Raw genomic sequence first — 22,322 nt, 5'->3', positions numbered from 1 at the left:
ATTTCCTCGACACATTACAATATTTCCTAAATTGGTCAGATCATTAGCGGGGGATGTGAGTGTAAGAATTTGTTTGCGTTTTATTGTTTTGTTTTTAGTTAAGTTGATAATACTGAGGGCCTTGTGACTCATGTTGTTATGCTTTTACAGGGCTATGGAGTCACTGTCAGTCTACAGAAACTCACTACCAGTCTAAGAAAGTTATTACCAGTCTTAGAAAGTTACCACCAGTCTAAGAAAGTTACATCAGAGAAACAGTAAAATAGAAAGTGTTGTGAAAGAAACAGTGAAATAGAAAGTGTTGTGAAAGAAACAGTGAAATAGAAAGTGTTGTGAAAGAAACAGTGAAATAAAAAGTGTTGTGAAAGAAACAGTGAAATAAAAAGTGTTGTCAAAGAAACTGAAATAGAGTGTTGTCAAAGAAACAGTGAAATAGAAAGTGTTGTGAAAGAAACAGTGAAATAAAAAGTGTTGTCAAAGAAACTGAAATAGAGTGTTGTCAAAGAAACAGTGAAATAGAAAGTGTTGTGAAAGAAACAGTGAAATAGAAAGTGTTGTGAAAGAAACAGTGAAATAGAAAGTGTTGTGAAAGAAACAGTGAAATAGAAAGCGTTGTCAAAGAAACATAAACAAGAGAGAAACAGTAAAGAAGAGAGAAGCATAAGAAGATGTTTAAGGTAAGAGACAAATATTCTCATTAGTTAGCTGGTCACATAATCATTAATTTCTAAAGTCTTAACATATTTCGATTTGTACAGTACCTCCCCAAAATTTCATAACTACTTTGAAAACTCTCTAAGGTGCTGTTACATTGGTGCTTAGGTCCACAATCTCACCTTTTGTTGTGAGTTGTTGGAGCCTTTTGAGCCGTGGTTTGTCAAGGGAGGATTATTTTTCTCTTATTTATCTCATGTGTATCTTACTAACACCTGCCCTGCCAGTGCCCGAAACGTATAACGGTGCCAACGTCAAGTGCTGAGACATAACCACGGCTGGTTCATGGTTAACTACGTGTGTGTCTAGGGTTTAGGTGTTGTTGTTTTTTTACAGTACTAACTACGCTTTACCGTCTGTGTTGGTAGTAGACGCAGATGCCTTATAGCTTTATTGCAGGTTGGTGGTCGACTGAGAAGTGAAGTGGTTCTTGTGAAGGTACAGTAAATGAACAATCGTAGAAAATTGAAAGACTTTAAGAAAATAGAAAGACTGAGAAAAATATAAGATAAAGAAAATAAAAGAAGAAAAAAAAAAGAAGAAAAATAGAAAGACTTGAAGAAAAATTGAAAGACTAAGAACCCCCCTTCCCTCACCCCCACAAAAGAGACTTGAAAAAAAAGGGCAGAACCAAATAATTGAGGCAAATAAAAAAGGTGGAAATGGTGGTAACAGTGAAACATAAAAGAAATCTTAACTGGTAGTGATAACAATTACGAATGGTGACACGAGAAAATGCCAAAAGTGATGACATGGGTTGATTGGGTCGTTGGCTCCTTCAATGTTGAGTCAGGATCCACGACCAAGGACTGTAAACACTATCCTGAAAAGCCACGAGTTACCTTCACCAGTGCCCACAAGTAAGTATAAACCCCGGTACATTATTTACTCATACATAATTTTTTACTTTAATTTTTGTGATATATTTTTTCAGGGTATTTGTAAGCTGTTGAATGTTAATTATGGTAAATATTTGGACCATGACTGTTGCTAGTTTGGCGGACAATTTTGGTCTTATTTTTCTCTATCCCGCCACTGTTCTCTTACCCCCCCCCCCCTTTCTCCCTCGGCCTGGCAACTCCTCTCTCTCTCTCTCTCTCTCTCTCTCTCTCTCTCTCTCTCACACAACACTAACACTCCTTGTCTTTCTCTTCTTCCTCCCTCCCTCCGACTAACACCTTCCCAGTACCTCTTCCTCCTCTGGGGTATGTGTGTTGGAGAGAAGGGAGGGAGAGGGAGGAAAGCAGGAGAGATGAAGGAGGAGGGAGGGAAGAGGAAGGAAGGAGAAAGGAAAAGGAAGAGAGAGGTGGCAAGGAAGAGGAAGGAAGAAGAAAGGGAAGAGAGAGGAGGGAGGAAAGCAGGAAAGATGGAGGTGGAAGGGAAGGGAGAGGGAGGACTGTCTGACTACCTGGCCGAGACTAATTTGCGGGTCCTCCCTGTCGGCCGCCAGGTGACACGGTAATTAACAGAGACGCTACTCACGCCCTCACCAATATACTCCTCAGCGACACCTACACCCACCTACACTATACCTACACCCACCTACACTATACCTACACCCACTTATACCTACACCTACACTATACCTACACCCACTTATACCCACCTACACTATACCTACACCCACTTATACCCACCTACACTATACCTACACCCACCTACACTATACTTATACCCACCTACACTATACCTACACCCACTTACAATCATCTACTCCCACCTACACCCACCTGCACTACACTTACACACGGACAGACAGACAGACAACATCTCAAGAGGTCAATATTTACTGAAGGAGTGGCTAGTGTCCACAGGGTATACACAGCATCCCTGTCTGACTCACTGATCTGGCGACTCAACTCAGTAAGCACAGTGTGTGTGTGTGTGTGTGTGTGTGTGTGTGTGTGTGTGTGTGTGTGTGTGTGTGTGTGTGTGTGTGTGTGTGTGTGTGTGTACGACAAAACAACTCGCGTCATCGTTAGAGAGAGACCAACCACAAAAGTTCTCTACATTCATCTTACTATATATCGGTTGGTTCTCAAGATTTCAGGCGACAGGAAACCGATAACAGCCGATATTGTGTTGGTCCGCCACACCTCTTTCCGATATTCGTCTCCATAAAGGCTGGCGGTAGTACCAGGGACCACATCGGAGGGCAAAAACCATTAGACTTAGGTTCAGTTTCTCCTTTAACTAGAGATACAGTGAACGTATTTATTTGTTTAACTTACGAGCTACGGCATAAAGGTGGAGTCTCAAAGGAGCGAAGGTTAATTTTCCAAGTAGAACAGTGAGAGCGGCGCCACTAAACCTAACCTAACCAATCTTAAGTACAGTACGTTTTCTTGTTTCCTGTTAGGGGTAAAAGATGAACGTATATTGGCGCTGGAATCTGAACGAGGCCAATATATATGACAACATGGACACAGGGGGATGAGAGATGGTGGTTGTGTCGTCCGCCTGGTTTATGTGTGTGTGTGTGTGTGTGTGTGTGTGTGTTGACCTTCTAGATCCGGACAGCAGTGTAGTGAGAGGTCCAGAGAAGAACATACAGTAGCTGTTTAAAGGGAAGAGGAGAGATATTGTCCCGAGGTGCAATGGAAGAGTCAGAGGTCGAGGAGAGAGAAAGAGTTAGAGAATCAGAGAAAGATGTAAAAGAAATAGGTGAAGATAGGAAGAATTGGTAGATAGCGTGAAGAATAACAGGAAAAGATGATTACTAGAACGACAGTAATATAATTTATCTGTGTGTGAATGAAAACAACAACATATGGAAACGACACAATAACGTCATAGATTCGACCATGGTAGCAAACATTTCCTCCACCACGGTAAGATAAAGTGACTATCGCCGCTGCTGCGTCTTCGGGTGGAAAAGGTCGCTGACAACACCCCGCGGGAGGTTGGGTGATAGAGGCAGTCTTGGTGAAGGTGTAATGTACTAGTGCAGAGTTTTCGGGGCCGAGGAGGGAGGTATAATGTACCCGAGAGACCCGCCTGACACACCTCATCTGTCGCTCGCCTGCAGGAACACCGTGACGAGACGCGATGGTTCAGTAGGTCACATGTCCCCTGTGGCCCTCCTTCACCTCGCTAACGACAGCCGCGTCAGGAGGGTTGCGGTGGTGATAGTGATGATGGTGAGAAATAAGATAATGGCAGGATGTGTTTGATGGCTCGTGTCTTAGTAAACGGCACCATCATTATTATCGTGGGGAGGCTCACCCAGTCACAGTGGCCTCAATTAGTTACAAAGGCCATGACACTGATACCAGATCAGGTCTAAGTGTACAAGATACCTCAGTATATTAAATGATTCTGTTAACTAGAATTAAAACAAATAAGTGGAACAAAAGTAATATTTTTGTTTGTTAAGAAAAAAACCGAGAAAATATTACATGTAATTGTCAACGGAGCAAAAACCCAAGTTGTGTTGTCGTGTGAGTGTGTGTCTCTGGGCGACCCACTGCATACAAATAGTCGGTAAACAGTGGCAGCGGCTCAAGTACTGCTGGGCGATGCTTCACAATAAACGGTGAAGACTGTACTTTAAAATACCATAACCAAGACGTGTTCTCCCTATATGTCAGGCTTCCTCACAACGACGTCTTGGTAACGAGTTATATTCATCGAAAAAACAAACAAACAAATATTTCCATCCCAAATAACAGTCTTGAGTAACTTTTGTTAACTTGTACACTCTTCCAAACAGTCGATTGAATAGAAAACTCACCGTATATCCATCGTTAACTAGTATTTAATGAAATTAATAATAATTAAACAGAAATATGATTACAAACAGAAGCAGATCAGGTCCTCTACAGCACACCGACCGACGTCTTCACAGATCACTGAGTCAAGCGTCTTTGTAGAATTAAACTCGAGGGTTTGCATATAGATGACGTACTTAACTGTAAATTACTCCTGAGGGGGATACTTAGTGAAGCTCTTGGTGCAGGTGTGTTGTGGTGTGGATGTGGAGGTGTGGATGTGGAGGTGTGATTGTGGAGGTGTGGATGTGGAGGTGTATTGTACAGGTGTATTATACAGGTGTGTTGTGCAGGTAAGCATTAGACACATCAAATTAGGATTCCATTATAGGTTTTAAGATCTAAACTATAAACGCCTTGATTCCCATCTTACAAATCCTATTCCTCAACTTTTCCCGACGCAGCATAAACAAAAGATCATCTACAGTAGACTGTAAATAAATGATTTTACAGTGAGGAAACAAAGGATTCGATCACTTTACAGTATCAACAAGACTAAACTTACGAACTCTATGTGGAGATAACAGAGACAGACCTTTAGAAACACATATAGAAACATCCATGACAAAACCCAACACGAAAGCATCCAGGGACCATGATGATAAAGTAAACATATCGTTGAACACACATCACACAAACACGCTTTATATTACACAAACTTCCCCCCTCCCCTCGTGGATAAATTACACATATGCTCCCTACTCTGCAAAACTCACACAGAAACACTCACAAAGACTTATTTCACCCACATGAGCATACTAGTAACCCGCCATCAGAAACAAATTGGGATTTATATTTACCCTCTCGCATCTGACTGACTCACTAAAGGAGGCGCCATCATGACCGACCGAATTCTGGCGTGGATTCTCTCTCTCTCTCTTTGTTGCTCGTCTCTGGGTAATCGTTAGCTGGCTCAGGGTGATTGATTTTTGCTACAGCTCTCAAATCCATGTTAAGATCACTAATGGCTCAGAAGATAAAGAAATGTTTGTGCTTGATTTAGGTTATTTTGTAAACTGTGTTTTTCTTCTTATGGTTAGTGATTTATGGAGTGATATTATTATTATTATTATTTTTATTATTATTATTATTATTATTATTATTATTATTATTATTATTATTATTATTATTATTATTAATAGTAGTAGTAGTAGTAGTAGTAGTAGTAATAATAATAGTAAAATTAGGTTGTCTCTTTGGCCAGAACTTTGGCAACAAAACAAGAAACAAGAACAGCTGCCTCCCCGCCCTTTAGATAGCTTAATAATGGTGAATAGGGACAATTTCTGTATCATTTCCAAGTTAAATTATTCAACCATTTTATAGTTTTCCGAGAGTGGCTGCCAATCTGGTGTTATTCCTGAGAGGCGGAGAGGAGGAAAGTTTCAGTGAGATCCATTATGGCATCTCTGAGAAAAACTTGTTCACAGACAGGCAGACAGATAAACAGCCAGACAGACATGTAGACGGACATATAAACCTGTTGCTGTTGTTTAATGTATTGTAGTCGTTTACGATATAATATAATCTTGACACAAACTATCAAATCCTGATAGAATAACAGGGAGCCGAATCCTTTTTTGACAACCGATTGAATTTTTTTCCAAACTGCGTCATAGTTCGGCCCATAATAAAATTTTTCGAACAATTGGTCAAATTTTACGCCGCAACAAACCAAAATTGGATACGTCAATAAAATCTGCTTATATTGTGATGGGTGAAGAATCTTCATCCCCCACCAGTGTTGCCGCGCTGTGAAACAAAAGAAGAGCGTCGTGTTGTGTATGTGTGTGTGTGTGCAGTATGTTGTATAAGTTTAGACTACTACTCAGAGATAATGTCAGTTTCTGTGTATCAACCATGTAACTGTGATATTGTCAGACAGTAGTGGTAGTAGTAATAGTCAGTAGTAGTTGTTGTAGTAGTAGTAGTAGTAGTAGTTAGTAGTAGTTGTTGTAATAGTCGTCAGAGCAGTACAGGGAATTAACATTTAATATCTCTAAGTTTCTAAATTAGTAACACTACCGCCTATCGGTATCACAGTTCATCGCATCGTATTAACTCGTCGAGTCTCTCGTATTAATAAACACTCCCTCTTACAAGCATAAACTCACTCTCTCACACTGGAAGCTGAACCAACGCCCATCAGCAAGAAGGCGCCGGGATAAACCAAGATAACCTGACTCTTTCAAAAACCCTAACAGGCTTCGTTAAACTTAATACTATGAGTGACTACTTGAAACGCGTGCTGGCGTCTCCTCGGCGTCTTGGTCTTGATTCTCAAAGGTTCGTGTGTTAATTTTTTCCCCACCTAGATCAAGGGATGAGTGAACGTACCTAGTGTGTGTAGTCTTGATGCAAATTCGAGGCGATTTTAACCGTCAAATCTATGTGGTAATATAAAGCGGCGTCTTTGATAGTTATTGACGTTATCACTTGAGAATTTAACCCGCCAGGATTTGAGAACCTGTGTCATGTGGCAGCGTCTCGAACACCTAACACAACTACAGTATTTAATTTTGTCGGAATACAAGAAAATTGTGATGATAAGTTGTTAGATTCAGTATACATAATTTTATTGAACACCTAGAGGCAGGAGAGGAATATATCGTATCCTAGTTAAAAATATACCAACTCACTCTTGATGTTAACAAAAGACATCGTCATAGAGGAACAATGTTATCGTTTGACGAATAGATGAACAGTTGTCAGTTACCCAAGCATCAAACAGACAGACAAGCCTCACACAACATGCCCACCTGGTGTATATATATTATTATGCAATACACGAGGCCACAACGCATATACATTATCTCGTAGGTAAAAAATGATGCTTTTTTTGTCATAAAAATGTATATAAGTGTGTAACCGCCCACCCATCCCGCCACTACAAGTTTGGAATTTTATGCCTGCCAACCACATTTTAATAATTATATATAGACGTTGGTATAATAATAATAATAATAACTCTAATGAAATATGAATAAGCGAGAAAAATATATAAAAGACTTCCAGTTATTTAGATAAAAGAATACAGGTAGTTTTATGTAAGTTACATTAGAGTGTGTAACTGTACCGTGATGATATTAATTCCTATTAGCATCACAATATTGTGTTAATTATGTTAATGTTAGCTCAGGTTACGTAAGACGCTAGAGCCTTATGTTGGTGATAAAATGGGTCTCCCCTTTAATGGGTCATACTCCTAATAGGTCTCAGTCGTAATGGGTTTCAATCTTAATGGGTTCCAGTTTTAATAGGTCCGTCCAGGGTAGTGCGGATAGAACCCAATATAGCCTAAGCCCCATTATTACGGTACACAAGGAGTCAAAATGGCCGGCACTGCACTCGAGCGCCTTTATATTCCCAGCTGTTAAGTTAGGTGTCTGTTCACAGTTGGGTGGCGTTGGGGGTCCCCAGAGCGCGAACCATCGACCTTTAGGATTGGAAGTGAGATATGAATCCACCACACATTCTCCTCTTAACATGATACAGGCACTAACACATCCTCCTCTTAACATGATACAGTATGATACAAGCACTGACACATCCTCCTCTTAACATGATACAGTATGTTACAGGCACTGACACATCCTCCCCTTAACATGATACAGGCACTAACACATCCTCCTCTTAACATGATACAGTATGTTACAGGCACTGACACATCCTCCCCTCAACATGTTGCAGGTACTAACATCCTCCTCTTAACATGATACAGTATGATATAGGCACTGACACATCCTCTTAACATGATACAGGCACTAAAATCCTCCTCTTAGCATGATACAGTATGATACAGGCACTAACACATCCTCCACTTAACATGATACAGTATGATACAGACACTAACACATCCTCCCCTCAACATGATACAGACACATCCTCCCCTTAACATGATACAGGCACTAACACATCCTCTCCTCAACATGATACAGACACTGACACATCCTCCTCAACATGATACAGACACTGACACATCCTCCCCTTAACATGATACAGGCACTAACACATCCTCCCCTCAACATGATACAGACACTGACACATCCTCCCTTAACATGATACAGTATGATACAGGCACTAACACATCCTCCCCCAACATGATACAGACACTAACACATCCTCCCTCAACATGATACAGACACTGACACATCTCCCCCTTAACATGATACAGGCACTAACACATCCTCTCCTCAACATGATACAGACACTGACACATCCTCCCCTTAACATGATACAGGCACTAACACATCCTCCCCTCAACATGATACAGACATGACACATCCTCCCTTAACATGATACAGTATGATACAGGCACTAACACATCCTCCCTGAACATGATACAGGCACTAACACATCCTCCTCTCAACATGATACAGACACTGACACATCCTCCCTTAACATGATACAGGCGCCTAACACATCCTCTCCTCAACATGATACAGACACTGACACATCCTCCCCTTAACATGATACAGGCACTAACACATTCTCTCCTCAACATGATACAGACACTGACACATCCTCCCTAAACATGGATACAGGCGCTAACACATCCTCCCCCAACATGATACAGACACTGACACATCCTCCCCTTAACATGATACAGGCGCTAACATCCTCTCCTCAACATGATACAGACACTGACACATCCTCCCTTAACATGATACAGGCGCCAACACATCCTCCCCTCAACATGATACAGACACTGACACATCCTCCCCTTAACATGATACAGGCACTACACATCCTCCCTCAACATGATACAGACACTGACACATCCTCCCTTAACATGATACAGTGATACAGGCACTAACACATCTCCCCTGAACATGATACAGGCACTAACACATCCTCCCTCAATATGATACAGACACTGACACATCCTCCCCTTAACATGATACAGGCGCTAACACATCCTCTCCTCAACATGATACAGACACTGACACATCCTCCCCTCAACATGATACAGACACTGACACATCCTCCCCTTAACATGATACAGTATGATACAGGCACTAACACATCCTCCCCCTAACATGATACAGGCACTAACACATCCTCCTCTTAACATGATACAGTATGATACATGCACTGACACATCCTCCCCTCAACATGATACTAGAGGCAGTGGTGTTGGCGATGGTCCACTTTAAGATACTAATTTACTCTCACGAAGATAAAAAAAAAATCCCTGTATAAGAAGAAAACTCAGGCTGGGTTTATATAGCCTCTCCCTTCCCCCTTCCTCTCTCCCCTTCCCCACTTCCTCCCTCCCCTTCCCCACTTCCCCCTCCCATACCCCCTGCCGACACAATCACCCTCCTCTTTTATCTGCTGTGATGAGGAGACGACCTTCAGCATGTAGGCTCTTGCTGGATCTTGTGTTAAGGTCCCCCTGTAACTGATTGTGTTTAAGTCCCCCTGTAACTGATAGATCCCTAACTGATTCTCTTAAGTTACGACATAAAGATGGATTCTCAAAGGACTCTACATTAAGATATTCCTGTTAAGTTAGAGAAATTAGTAATACCTGATATACGTAACTGGCCCACCTTAGCTACTGCACAAAGAAGGATTCTCAAACGCTCATGATTTCAATTCCTTCCATAACTGGTGACATAAGACTGTAACTTACTGGAACAAACTAAGTTACAACATGAAAGGTAGATTCTCAAAAGGTCTTAATATTAATTTTCTCCCTTAAGTTAGGTGATACAAGAAACTTGATGGACTCACATAAACCCGGACAGTCTCAATGCTTCGTACAGTAAATTCTCCCAATGTTTAGATTCTTCAAAACCCTATCCACCTGACTCACTCAAATTATTTAGATATATACTCAAATGGTGTTTAAGTTGGGCTGAGTCTGACTAATTAAATGAGATATTTTAATCCCGCAATAAGAGGAATTAATACCAAACTAGTGACGGGAGTTAATTTCTAATGCCAATATATTAAACTTTCAGTAATATAATCTCAGTTTCAGGACGTTTCGTGAATTATTATAGGTTAACGCAAGCCCGGTGTTAAAATGTCCCAGCTTAACTTTAATTAAATATGAGCGTTTTGGTGGATTAAGATAAGGACTCAATAGAGCTAGGGCCTGGTGCTAATGATTAGGTTAGGTTAAGTTTATGTTAGGTTAGGTTAGTCTAGGCAATATTAGTTTAGGTTAGGTTAGTCTAGGCAATATTAGTTTAGGTTAGGTTATATTAGGTTAGAGACACGACGATGACTCACTACTTCAAGTATGACCGCCCCCCAAAAAAAAATAATTTAAAACAGTGAATCAAAACGAACACGAACAATCAAAATCAAAAGCTGTACTTACTGGTGACAGCTTGACTCTTACCTCACCCACCAGCCCGCCCACCCGCCCGCCACACTAGGCTCCGTGACCAGTAATTTTCTCTCAAACACCACCGTTAAGTAATATAACAGCCACGACAGTCTCACTAAAATTATTACACAATCACTGAAGAATATCGTAATACCAGATATTAAAAAAAAGTTTGTAATGTAATAAGGAATTGAATGAAGAAAGGGGAAAGGCTTATTCGTGGGGTACAGAGTATATAATCCTCGTCTAATAATGTTGTTGGAAAGTTCTTTGTATTTTAGTGATTATGGCGTTGTCTTCTGGTGAAATTCTTTGTTATTATAGACAATTGTGTTGAGAAGTCCTTTATTGTACGTAAGTAATACAATAATTGTAAAAGTCAGGAAGTTTACGACTCGTGCAGCGGGTGTGAGGGCAATGAACTCCATAATTCACGATAACAAACGAATATATTTTTTGTTCGTTATAATTTTTCTAATTCTTCTATTTTATAATTTTTTTTGTATCATATGTAGTAGTGGTAGCAGCAATAAGAACACTACTGCTACTACCTGTACAACCAACCAAATCTCTGCCTCGGACTGACACACTGTGGAACTCTCTGTCACAATGAATCGTCGTACCTGATGTAAATCGAAAGTTGCGAATTCGTATTCAGGGACAAGTTGTTGGAGCTTCCAATAACTTGACTCTTCAGGCTTCTACGTCCTTAACTCATGAGAAATAAAGGCAAGCATGAACTTAGCATGCTTCCCTGTTGGGCACTGTAAACGCTTCTGCGCTTCACCTTACACAAGAATGTAGGGGAGTGCCCAATAAAAAAAGAAAAAAAAAGAATCGTCGCTTTGACAACTGATCTCTCGTTGCGCTTTTAATTTGCTTAAAATAAAATGGACGGATCTGAAAACAATTACTTTTTAATCACATCAACAATATACGAGGATTCGATAGTTATAGCCTAAAAGTTTTAATTGATAGTAAACACTTCAATCATCGTTAGGCTCGTACACGCTCACTAATTCTTGTGTTTTACTAACTAACAAGGCTGGACAAATGCTCACAGACAGACACATACACGTACACGTTTATATATATATTCTCAGTATCAATAGGTTGTATTTTCAGCGGTAGTGAAGTATATTCCTAGCCTCAGTAGGGTATATTCTCAGTGCCAGTGAGGTATATTTTCAGCGGTAGTGAAGTATATTCCTAGCCTCAGTAGGGTATATTCTCAGTGCCAGTGAGGTATATTTTCAGCGGTAGTGAAGTATATTCCTAGCCTCAGTAGGGTATATTCTCAGTGCCAGTGAGGTATATTCCTAGCCTCAGTAGGGTATATTCTCAGTGCCAGTGAGGTATATTTTCAGCGGGGCAATAATAAACATCCTCTCGTCTCTGTTCTTTGAGGAAATATTGAAGGAAGAAGTTTGTTGTAGCGGGATCAAGAGATTTCCGTTCAAGAAGGATTAGTCATGGAGCATATCCTGCTAAGTCTCTCCACAGTTGCTCTTCCTCGTCTTCCGCCTTCATGCAGTTTTATTTGAACTTGTGGTGTAAACTTTATTATGTACGTCAGATAGTCCTTTTCTTTCAGAGAGAAAGTAGAAAAAATATCAGACTTGAGAGAGAGAGAGAGAGAGAGAGAGAGAGAGAGAGAGAGAGAGAGAGAGAATTGTGCAAGTGATAAGAAAATACGCATATTCCTACTTTCATCCCGTTGATCTCTCACCTCTAGCAACCTCTACCCCCCTCCCGTCCTGGAAGGAAGAATAGGTAAAGATAGACGGAACGGGAAGACATAAATAGATTATTATCGATGCTGAAACCTCGTCCCAGTAGCCTTGAGAGCCGCAGATGCTGTTACCAAGGTGTGTCTGTGTGTGTGTGATCAAATATTTATACTATACAAATATTTATATTCTATAAATAATATAAAATCCCAAGCTCTACAAATCTGCAACATTTGCATAATTTAGATGCAGATGCGGATGTGCAAATGTTGTGGATGTGGATGGATATGTGAATGTGACATCCATAACTATTTGGCATCACTCATTTTAAAGAAAGTTTTGTAGAAACATATTCCTTATTAAATGAATAAGAATCAAGAGTGAAAAATTGTCAGTGTAGGTTTGTGAGTGAGTTATGCTTTGGGGTTCCGACCATTATGACTTGTTGTACTTGGCTGTGTCAAGTTACTGTATATGAAGGAGCTGTACTGATCCTTGAAGTATCCACCATCACTTGTGTTACTCTATAGAATTTGGATTTAAATATCAATAAAGTTGTATTAATTAGAGAAATGAAACAGAACTGTGGCCTCATTCATGATGTTGTTTCAGGCAGGATGGTCCCTGGCCCAAGACATGACGGGTGACCCCAAGGCTTCCTCTACCACCAGGACAAGGTGAGCACTGCTGCTGCTCTCATTATGGCAGGATGGACACATGTTTATATTAATTTTTGGTGTTAACTAAAAACACTGTTAATATCATGGTTGTTCCTGTTAGTTGGAGAGTACGATTGTTGGTAAACGTTAAGGAGAGGTCACCACCTTTTTGGGGGAGGTGAGGAAAGAATCTTTCCAGACACATTTGTGGTAACACATAAATGCTTATACAGTATAATAGGAGAGAAAGAACAATAATTGAAGGGATGTGAAATATATACAGTTTTGCTTCAGAACTTTTATGATCTTGTCATCAAAACTCCATCAGGAAGGCTGAAGGTCTAAACCACTAATGATGGCAGACAACATAACCAACTAAACCAAACTTTATGATCATATATATATCTAGTGATACGGTTAGGTTTGGTTGGTCTCTGTCGTCAATATATAACCTGGTATAAGTGATGACTTTCTCCTTAACTTTTACGGAAATTTTATGGGAGTAAAGTGGGATGGAAGGTTAATTAAATTGTTTTCTTCTTCAGGTAAGTGAAGTTAACAGCTGCTCGAGGGACTGTAGCCCCCTAACTCATCACACTTCAGGTATGGCTAAATCAGTTTTATACATCAGTTATCATTGTTTTTGTATTTACCCGTGAGTCTTGTATTAACTGAGTCAGTCGCCGCTACCTCCCGTGTTGAAGGTCGGGATCACGTTTCTTGTATAAAGTCACTCGGGAAATTTTCTTTATCCAGTGATGTTCAAGACAGTGACTTGTGTATATCATGAACTCAATCAACTTCGTGAACTTTGAATTACTTTATGACATTATTACATGATCTTTAGAGTCATTTACCATTCCAGCATCATGCATCTTTTTAGAACTGGCATGTTGTCCAGTGTTTCTTGTGAATACCAAAGATCGGGTCCAGACTGCATCATGATATAGAAAAGTCAATTTTCATTGTATTTTTCGCAATACGGGACTGAATCTGGGTTAAGTGAGATGTTGGTGATTCTTCCCGGAACGAGGAGGACGTCTCTTGGTTATCTGTTATTCCTTTATGTGTGTATTGCTCCAAGGCCCTGTGGCTGTGACTTGTGTGTGGGGTCAAACCACTACACTGAGATGTGTCAATCCTCATTAAAAGATGTGATCCAATCATTTGGTAAAAACAGTGAGTGAAGCAGTTCCGTACCTTCCCCGCCGCAGGCTGGTGGTGGACGATAACATGTCACTTGGGCCGTATTTCAATTTTTGGTTTTATCTCGTGCATAAGGAGCTTTAATTGCATCTTTTAAAGAGAAATAAGTGTCTTGCATATGTTATACCATATTTTGTATGTAAAGTGTGTGTTTGTGTGTGTTAGTGTGTGTGTGACAGCACCAATGAAAGAGGAAGTGCGGGATCGTTTGTTTGTTCATAGTTTTTTACTATTACATTCATAACAGAATGTTATAGAGGACATGTGTGTGACATCCTCAGGTGAAGGTCAATATAACAAAGAGTGTTGACTGGTTACTGGTGGATGTACTGTACTGTAGTTCAGGATCTCAACACAGGTGGCGTTGCATTATCTCGTTTGGTTTTGATACTGATTCATTCAGAAGGAGACACTGACTTTTTGAGGTGACAGTACAGTACTTACCTATTGAAGGCGGCGGAGTTGACTGAAGACACGAAGATGAAGGCGACCACCAAAGAAACGAACACTGCCCCCGTGCTGTTCATCAGGCTCAAACCTGCAGGAGAGGAACATAGTTATAATTAGTCTAAGGACAAACTTATCTATTTTTAGCTACAACCAGTTAATTTTTTATCCAACCCACTCACCTTCCCTCACCATCCTCTCACCTCTCACCATCCTCTCACCTGTCACCATCCTCTCACCTTCCCCTCACCATCCTCTCACCTTCCCTCACCTCCCCCTCACCTTCCCTCACCACCCCTCCACGTGCTCCTGAACCCCTTACCTTCCCCTCCACGTGTTCCTAATCCCTTCTTCTTTCCTCCTTTCTCGTTTTCCCCCTTGTCCCCCTCTCTTCCATTTCCATACACCTGTTTCTATTCACCTTCCCTCCCCCTCTCGACTTGATCCTGCTCACACCTCCCTCGTATTCTGCCCCCTCACCTCCATTTAACTCTGAATCCCTCCAATCATCCCCCTCCCTCCCCCTGACCCATTCCGCCTCCTCCTCCCGGACTCTGTACCCTTCCTTCACTTCCCTCTTCCTCCCCGAGCCAGTGCCACTGTCTTTCTTCACTTTGTTCTCCCTCCCTCAGGAGACTGGAGAGCTTATTGTTAAACTCTGGCTCCATGACGCTGGATGAGGGAAGCGGGGAGGAGAGGGGAGGTGGGGGGGTGAGAGAGGTGGGGAGGAGGTGTTAGCAGGGTGGAGGTGTTGTTTGTATCTCTCTCTCTTCTCTCTCTCTCTCTCTCTCTCTCTCTCTCTCTCTCTCTCTCTCTCTCTCTCTCTCTCTCTCTCCCCAGGAGGGTGGAGGAGCACACCTTGCCGGGAACCACAACACACTTACCTGCTCCTGTAAAACCACTACATTACACGTCCAATCAGGATTATTGACCACGACGTATATGCGTCACCCAGATGGTCCTACTTGTGTGTGGGGTGTGTGTGTGTGTGTGTGTGTGTGTGTGTGTGTGTGTGTGTGTGTGTGTGTGTGTGTGTGTGTGTGTGTGTGTGTGTGTCAAAACTCACGATTCTTCCCAGAAACATCTAAACTTACACTAGATAAGACACATTCACATCCGGCTCATTGTTCGTGCTCCACTCTGCTTAGCTGGTTCCCTGGACGACTTACGCAGATTTCCGTCAAATACTTAGAAGCCAAAAGCGACATACAGCCATACCGACAAGAGACCCAAGCAGCTTTTACTTCATAATGGTAAGCAGTTTTCCCCTCAAGAGAGTTACCCCAATTTCCCGCCAAAAGGGGCTTAAACATGCCATCTACTTCAGATCCTCCGCCATAAGAGACCTCCTCCTCCTCTCTCCGTCAACAAGAAGAATATACCAGTGCGGACGGGAAGGCATAAGGTCATACTTTATTAACCTTTTACCTCAACCTAAATAGGACTTGCGGTTGATTGTTTATTTTTTCCTTCTCTTGGCGCCGTGAGATGAACACTGAAGGTGTAGTGTGAAGGTGTTAGCTGGTAAGAGGGACTCGGCCTCACTCACAATGCACACTGAGCCGATTTGTCGTTTTTTTAAGGCTCGCTGAGTGGCTGTGTGGTTCTTTATGCTCGCTGAGTGGGTGTGATGTTCTTTATGCTCGTTGAGTGGCTAATTATTCTTTATGCTCGTTGAGTGGCTAATTATTCTTTATGCTCGTTGAGTGGCTAACTATTCTTTATGCTCGCTGAGTGGCTATGTTTCTTTTCACTGCTCGTTGCGTGGCTGGGTGGCAGTGATAAGGCTGACAGAGAGTGAGAGAGAGACTTCACAAGACGACTTAATTTACCAGTAATGATATCTCTTTGTGAAGGATGACTTATACTCTCGTTAACTCTGAAAGAAGACCGAGGTGAGGTGTGTGACTGACGACTGAAGAGAACTCGTGAGGGTGATGGTAATAATAACATTCACTAGAGTATTACTGACTTGCGTGCGTGTGTGTGTGTGTGTGTGTGTGTGTTATGGACAATTGTAAGAAGACATTCAACCTAACCTAACAATCACACACAGGCACAATATAACACAAGAGTTAGGTGGTGAGAAATAAAGTAACTACCATTAATAAAGGTGTTGTGAATTATTAAAAGGGTGGTGGGAGGGGGAGGAGGAGGGTGGAGGGGGGAGGAGGAGGAGGAAAAGAGGGAGGGGAAGAGGGAGGGGAGGGGAAGAGGTGGTGAGGGGAGGGGGGGAGAGGGTGGGAGGGGAGGGGGGAGAGGTAGTGAGGGATGGGGAGAGGTGTAGGGAGGGAGGGGAGAGGTAGGAGGGAGGGGGGGAGAGGGAGGGAGGGAGAGGTAGGGAGGGGGGGGGTGGGAGAGGTGGTGGGAGGGAGGGGGAGAGGTAGGAGGAGGGGGGAAAGGTAGTGAGGGAGGGGGAGAAGTGGTGAGGGGGAGGAGGAGGTGAGAGGTAGTGAAGGAGGGGGGAGAGGTAGTGAGGGAGGGAAGAGGTGGTGAGGGGGGTGGAGAGGTGGTGAGGGGAAAGACCGTTAATGAAAAGAAGTTAAAGAATTATAAGATAAATCAATAAATAAGACGCAGTAGAGGATAAAGTTGAATAATAATGAGAAATAACAAGAAATAAAGCTAATAAAGAAAATATATACGAAATAGATATAAACAGTTTGGTAGAGAGAATAGAAGGGAATTGGGAGGGGGTCACACACACACACACACACAGACACACACACACACACACACACACACACACACACACACAGACACACAGACACACAGAGATCACCACACACACACACACAGACACACAGAGACACACAGACAGACACACACACACACACACCAACAATCTTACTCCTAACATACAGAAGAATGTTGAGATAATAATAGCCATGAATGTAACAGGACGGTGTGGTTACTGGGTGTGAGGTCAGGATTGCACGTCTCTGTATTCCTTGACGCTTCGAACTTCCTACTGTTCCTGCTGCTTGTTGGGGACATTCTTCACGCTTGGGTGGTGGTAGTACTGGTGGTGGTAGTAGTGATGGTGGTGGTGGTGGTGGTGGTAGTACTGGTGGTGGTAGTAGTGATGGTGGTGGTGGTGGTAGTGGTGGTGGTAGTGGTGATGGTGGTGGTGGTGATGGTTGCCCTTCCCTCCCTCTCTCCCATCTCCCTTGTGCCTGACCCCATTTTGTGACGACGAAACCTTTGTTAAAATCTACAGCAGGAATACATTTCAACACCTCAAATACAGATCACAAACACCTTCCTTTTACCCGACGAAGCACCTGTACCAAGAACACCTCACCTGTTATTACCTGTTAAACGATAAATCCCGAGCACCTTTTGATATCAACCTAGACACCATATCACAAACACCTGTTGGGACACACTGGGACAGATACCGAGAACAGCGGTCGATACCTGACGAAGTTCACATCGGACACACCTGTTGATATCGTCTCGAAACTTACTGGAGTTAAGCTGAAAATTTCCCCCCAAGAACTTTTGCTGAAGTTACCGTGTGTGTGTGTGTGTGGGGGTAGACCTGCTGAAGATTGTGTGGGGGGGAGAACTGCTGAAATTTACGTATGAATCATTTGTCTGACTTCATGACAGTTTCAGGTTAAGGGAGATTTTGTCGAGGCTTCACTTGTACAGCCTCGAGCTACTAGGGGGTTACTAGTTGTACCTGTATACCCAGAAGTGGAAGGAAGCCCGGTAATTATGATGAAGCCTTTGGGGAGGAACACCTGTCAACTTCTCCACGTCTCCAGGTAAGCGCTGATTGGACGCTCACCTTGATGACGTCACTGATGCCACAGGAGATAAACGAGATCTCGGCTCAGGTCTCTCTCTCGTTGTGCATCTCCGTGTGTTATTTCGTCGAGTCTCGGTATAATTTTCACACCATATTGGCTTCGTTAAATATCTTAGTCGAAATTAATTCATCCAGTCACAGTGTAATTTTGACGCTATTTTTTTTCTCCTGCAGCAGTATCAACAGGTGTTCATAATATAAGCTGCAACAGGTGTCAACAGGTGTCAACATAAAAACCGCGATTAATTAGACTATAAAAACCCAATTAATAATAACAAAGTGAGTGAGTGAGAGAGAGAGAGAGAGAGAGAGAGAGAGAGAGAGAGAGAGAGAGAGAGAGAGAGAGAGAGTCCTGCCAATATTCTCACCTGATAATTAAGAATGTCACGTAAAATTATGAGTCTTACCTGTTGAAAAAAATTACACCTCGTTATCGTGATTCTGTGACGCGTAAGAAAATCTGGACAGTGATAAATATACTAGATTTAATTTCTTTTATCTTGTATAAATTGGTTGTGAAGAGAAGTTCGTATCTGGTGGCTGTCGAGTTAAGGGTGTGTGCATCGATGCCTTTATCAGTTCTTGTGTGTGTGTGTGTGTGTGTGTGTGTGTGTTTTGTCCGTGTTTGTATGTTAGTCTGGGGATGTCGCTTTGTTTTTGTGGGTTGAGGGGGTAGGTAATGGTGGTAGTTGTGGTTGTTGTGGTTGTGATGGTGGTGGCAGTGATGGTGAGTTATGATGGTGATAGTACTAATAGTAGTCGTGGTGGTGTTGGTGGTAGTTGTGGTAGTGGTGGCGTCGTAGTTCACATTCAGAGTGGACATGAATATTCAGAACCTGACACGGCCACCTCCTCCACCCTGTTGTACTCTCTCTCTCTATCTTTCTTTCGTTCTCTCTTTATGTATGTATGTATGTATGTATGTATCTTCCCCCAATAGGATAATATGTCATTACTGGGGAAAATAATAAATAAACACACCATTAAAATGAATGACAGACAGACAGACAGACAGACAGACAGACAGACAGACAGACAGACAGACAGATAGATAGACAGAGAACTTAGGAAGGTAAGATGTACTGGGGGGGGGGAGTTCCGGCAGGTGTGTTGAAATCCATTACCTGGTTTCCCCTCTCTACCCCCTCTCGTTCCCTCTCATTCCCTACCCACTCTCTCTCCCCCCCCTCCATTCCCCCCAGGGTACATCTCGACTCTGTATTATGTGGTCAGTGAATTTGTTTGTTTAGTTAATGTGTGGTATGTTGTGTGTATGTGGTGGGTCATGTGTATGTGTTTGTGTGTGTGCGTCGTGTGTATACGTGGTGGGTTGTGTACATGTGTAGGCAACATTCGTATCTATGTCTAGGTGATGTGTGTGTGTGTGTGTGTGTGTGAGAGAGAGAGAGAGAGAGAGAGAGAGAGAGAGAGAGATATTGTGGTGTGATGGTGTGACAGTGGTGTGTGTGTGTGCAACAGAGACCTGACTGATGTGCGAAAGTGTAGTGTAGTGACGCGTGAGTGTGTGTATGTGTGCGAGAGTGGCGTGTGAGTGGTGCGAGAGATACACACACACACACACACACACACACACACACATACACAGATATATCGGAGGCAGATTCAGAGCCCCCGTCTCCACTCACACACACTGGGGAACGGATCCCAATGGAAATGGCTGAATGATTTCGTGGCAACAGAACCCGCGTTCGATGCCCCGCTGGAAATGGGTTTTCTCTGGGTGGGGGTGATTTCTTTTACCCACAATGCACTATAGACAACAGACAGACAAAATGCGTCGAGTTTATCCGCAAGGTAAAGTTTTTTTATCTATCTATCGTATTTATTTACATATTTTTTTGTTTTTTTACAGACGGGAAAACTTATCGTATGAACCTTTTGAGAATCTCGCCTTTATTTTGGTGTTGAGGGGAATGTGTTGGTTGTGTCGCCGCGGTTCCACTTACGAGAAAAAAAAATCATCGTATTGTAAGTTTTGAGAATCGGTTCCTAATGTGGGTGGCCTTGTTTTTATCGTGGTTCTAGGTATGTGGTTCATTGGTTCGTCGGTTCATTGGTTTACTGGTTTATTGGTTTGTTGGTTTTTTGGTTTATCGGTTCATTGGTTCAACGGTTCTTCGGTGGGGGTGAGTGGAGGAGAGTGAGAGATAGAAATAGTTACCCCACAGCATGTTGATGACGGGTCGAGACGTAGGTGCCCCCCCTCCTTCCTCCCCCTCCTTCCTTCCTCCTCCTCACCTCTCTCCTCACCCCTCTGCCCCCCTCCTCACCCCTCGTCACCCCACATACACACAATAGCTGCCACACCGCCGACTGAATAACGCACCCACACACCCATCCACCCACTGAGGGACATATTGTTTTGGGAGGTGTGTGTGTTTGTGAGGAGGGGAGATGGGGTGGGTGATGGGTGGGTGGATGGGTGGGTGGATGGGTGGGTGAGTGGATAGGGAAGGAAGCATTGAAGTGTTCGAGATCAACACCACAAAATATTTCTATCTTGCTTCGTCCAGGTAAGATAACACACACACACACACACACACACACACACACACACACACACACACACACACACACACACAGGCCTGAGAACTTTCCAAATAGATTACGTATGTTGTTATTGCCCCCTCCTTCCCTCACCCCTCCCTCTCTCCCCTCTCCCCTCCCTCTCTCCCCTCTCCCCCTCTCCTCCCTCCGTGGTCCTGGTGAAACAGCCGTCACCCTCTCTGCCTTCACCATTACTGGCTGATGCTCGCGTGACTGGCCATCTTAAATAGGTCTGTGAACTGTTGTGAGTGCGAACAACCAGCGGGTCCTGTACCACCGCTGGCCGCCCATCCACGCCACTGGACACACACACACACACATACACCTGAAGAAGCAGCTCCTTGTAAACGTCTTATATTGCGTCAGAAACTTGATGGTAAGGTGTTGATAGAGAGACACTTGGGTGAGTTATATTGGGGGTATATTTTACCAGAGGCTGAAGGAGAAGAGAAGAGGAGAGGGACAAGCGAAGAAGAGAAGGAGAAGAGAAGGAGAAGAGAAGAGGAACAAGCGAAGAAGAGAAGAAGAGGAGAGGAACAACCGAAGAAGAGAAGGAGAAGAGGAGAGGGACAAGCGAAGAAGAGAAGGAGAAGAGGAGAGGGACAAGCGAAGAAGAGAAGGAGAAGAGGAGGAGAGGGACAAGCGAAGAGAAGGAGAAGAGGAGAGGGACAAGGAAGAGAAGGAGAGGGACAAGAAGAAGAGAAGGAGAAGAGAGAGGACAAGGAAGAAGAGAAGGAGAAGAAGAGGGACAAGCGAAGAAGAGAAGGAGAAGAGAGGGACAAGCGAAGAAGAGAAGGAGAAGATTAGAAGAGTGGGACAAGCGAAGAAGAGAAGGAGAAGATTAGAAGAGAACTTTACGGTTTACTGAATCATTAGGTCGAAATAGATCCTGGGAACTTTTTATGAGCTTTTGGGGAGGGCACTCAGAGACACTCACGGGGAGGAGGAACTCAAAGACACTCACGGGGGCACTCAAGAGATAGCTCATGGGAGAGTGGCACTCCAAAGACACCCACGGACAGTACTTAGCAAGACTACAGTGTTAGTTAGCCTGGTTTAAGGATGTGC

General features: G+C 42.9%; 1 protein-coding gene across 2 annotated transcripts in view; it reads right to left on the bottom strand.

The window, feature by feature from the left end:
• Positions 1 to 22,322, bottom strand: part of LOC121864174 (diuretic hormone class 2-like) — a 90,184-nt gene that overhangs the window by 10,112 nt on the left and 57,750 nt on the right. For both annotated transcript variants that reach the window (XM_042363168.1, XM_042363169.1), the window contains exon 2: positions 14,867 to 14,960. In XM_042363168.1, coding sequence (XP_042219102.1) covers positions 14,867 to 14,949 — 83 coding nt within the window. In that variant the 5' untranslated portion in view covers positions 14,950 to 14,960. The remainder of the gene's footprint in view (positions 1 to 14,866; positions 14,961 to 22,322) is intronic.

This window comes from Homarus americanus, unplaced genomic scaffold, assembly GCF_018991925.1.
Source record: "Homarus americanus isolate GMGI-L3 unplaced genomic scaffold, GMGI_Hamer_2.0 scaffold26351, whole genome shotgun sequence".
Taxonomy (NCBI): domain Eukaryota; kingdom Metazoa; phylum Arthropoda; class Malacostraca; order Decapoda; family Nephropidae; genus Homarus; species Homarus americanus.
This window is presented reverse-complemented; position numbering and strand designations above follow the sequence as displayed.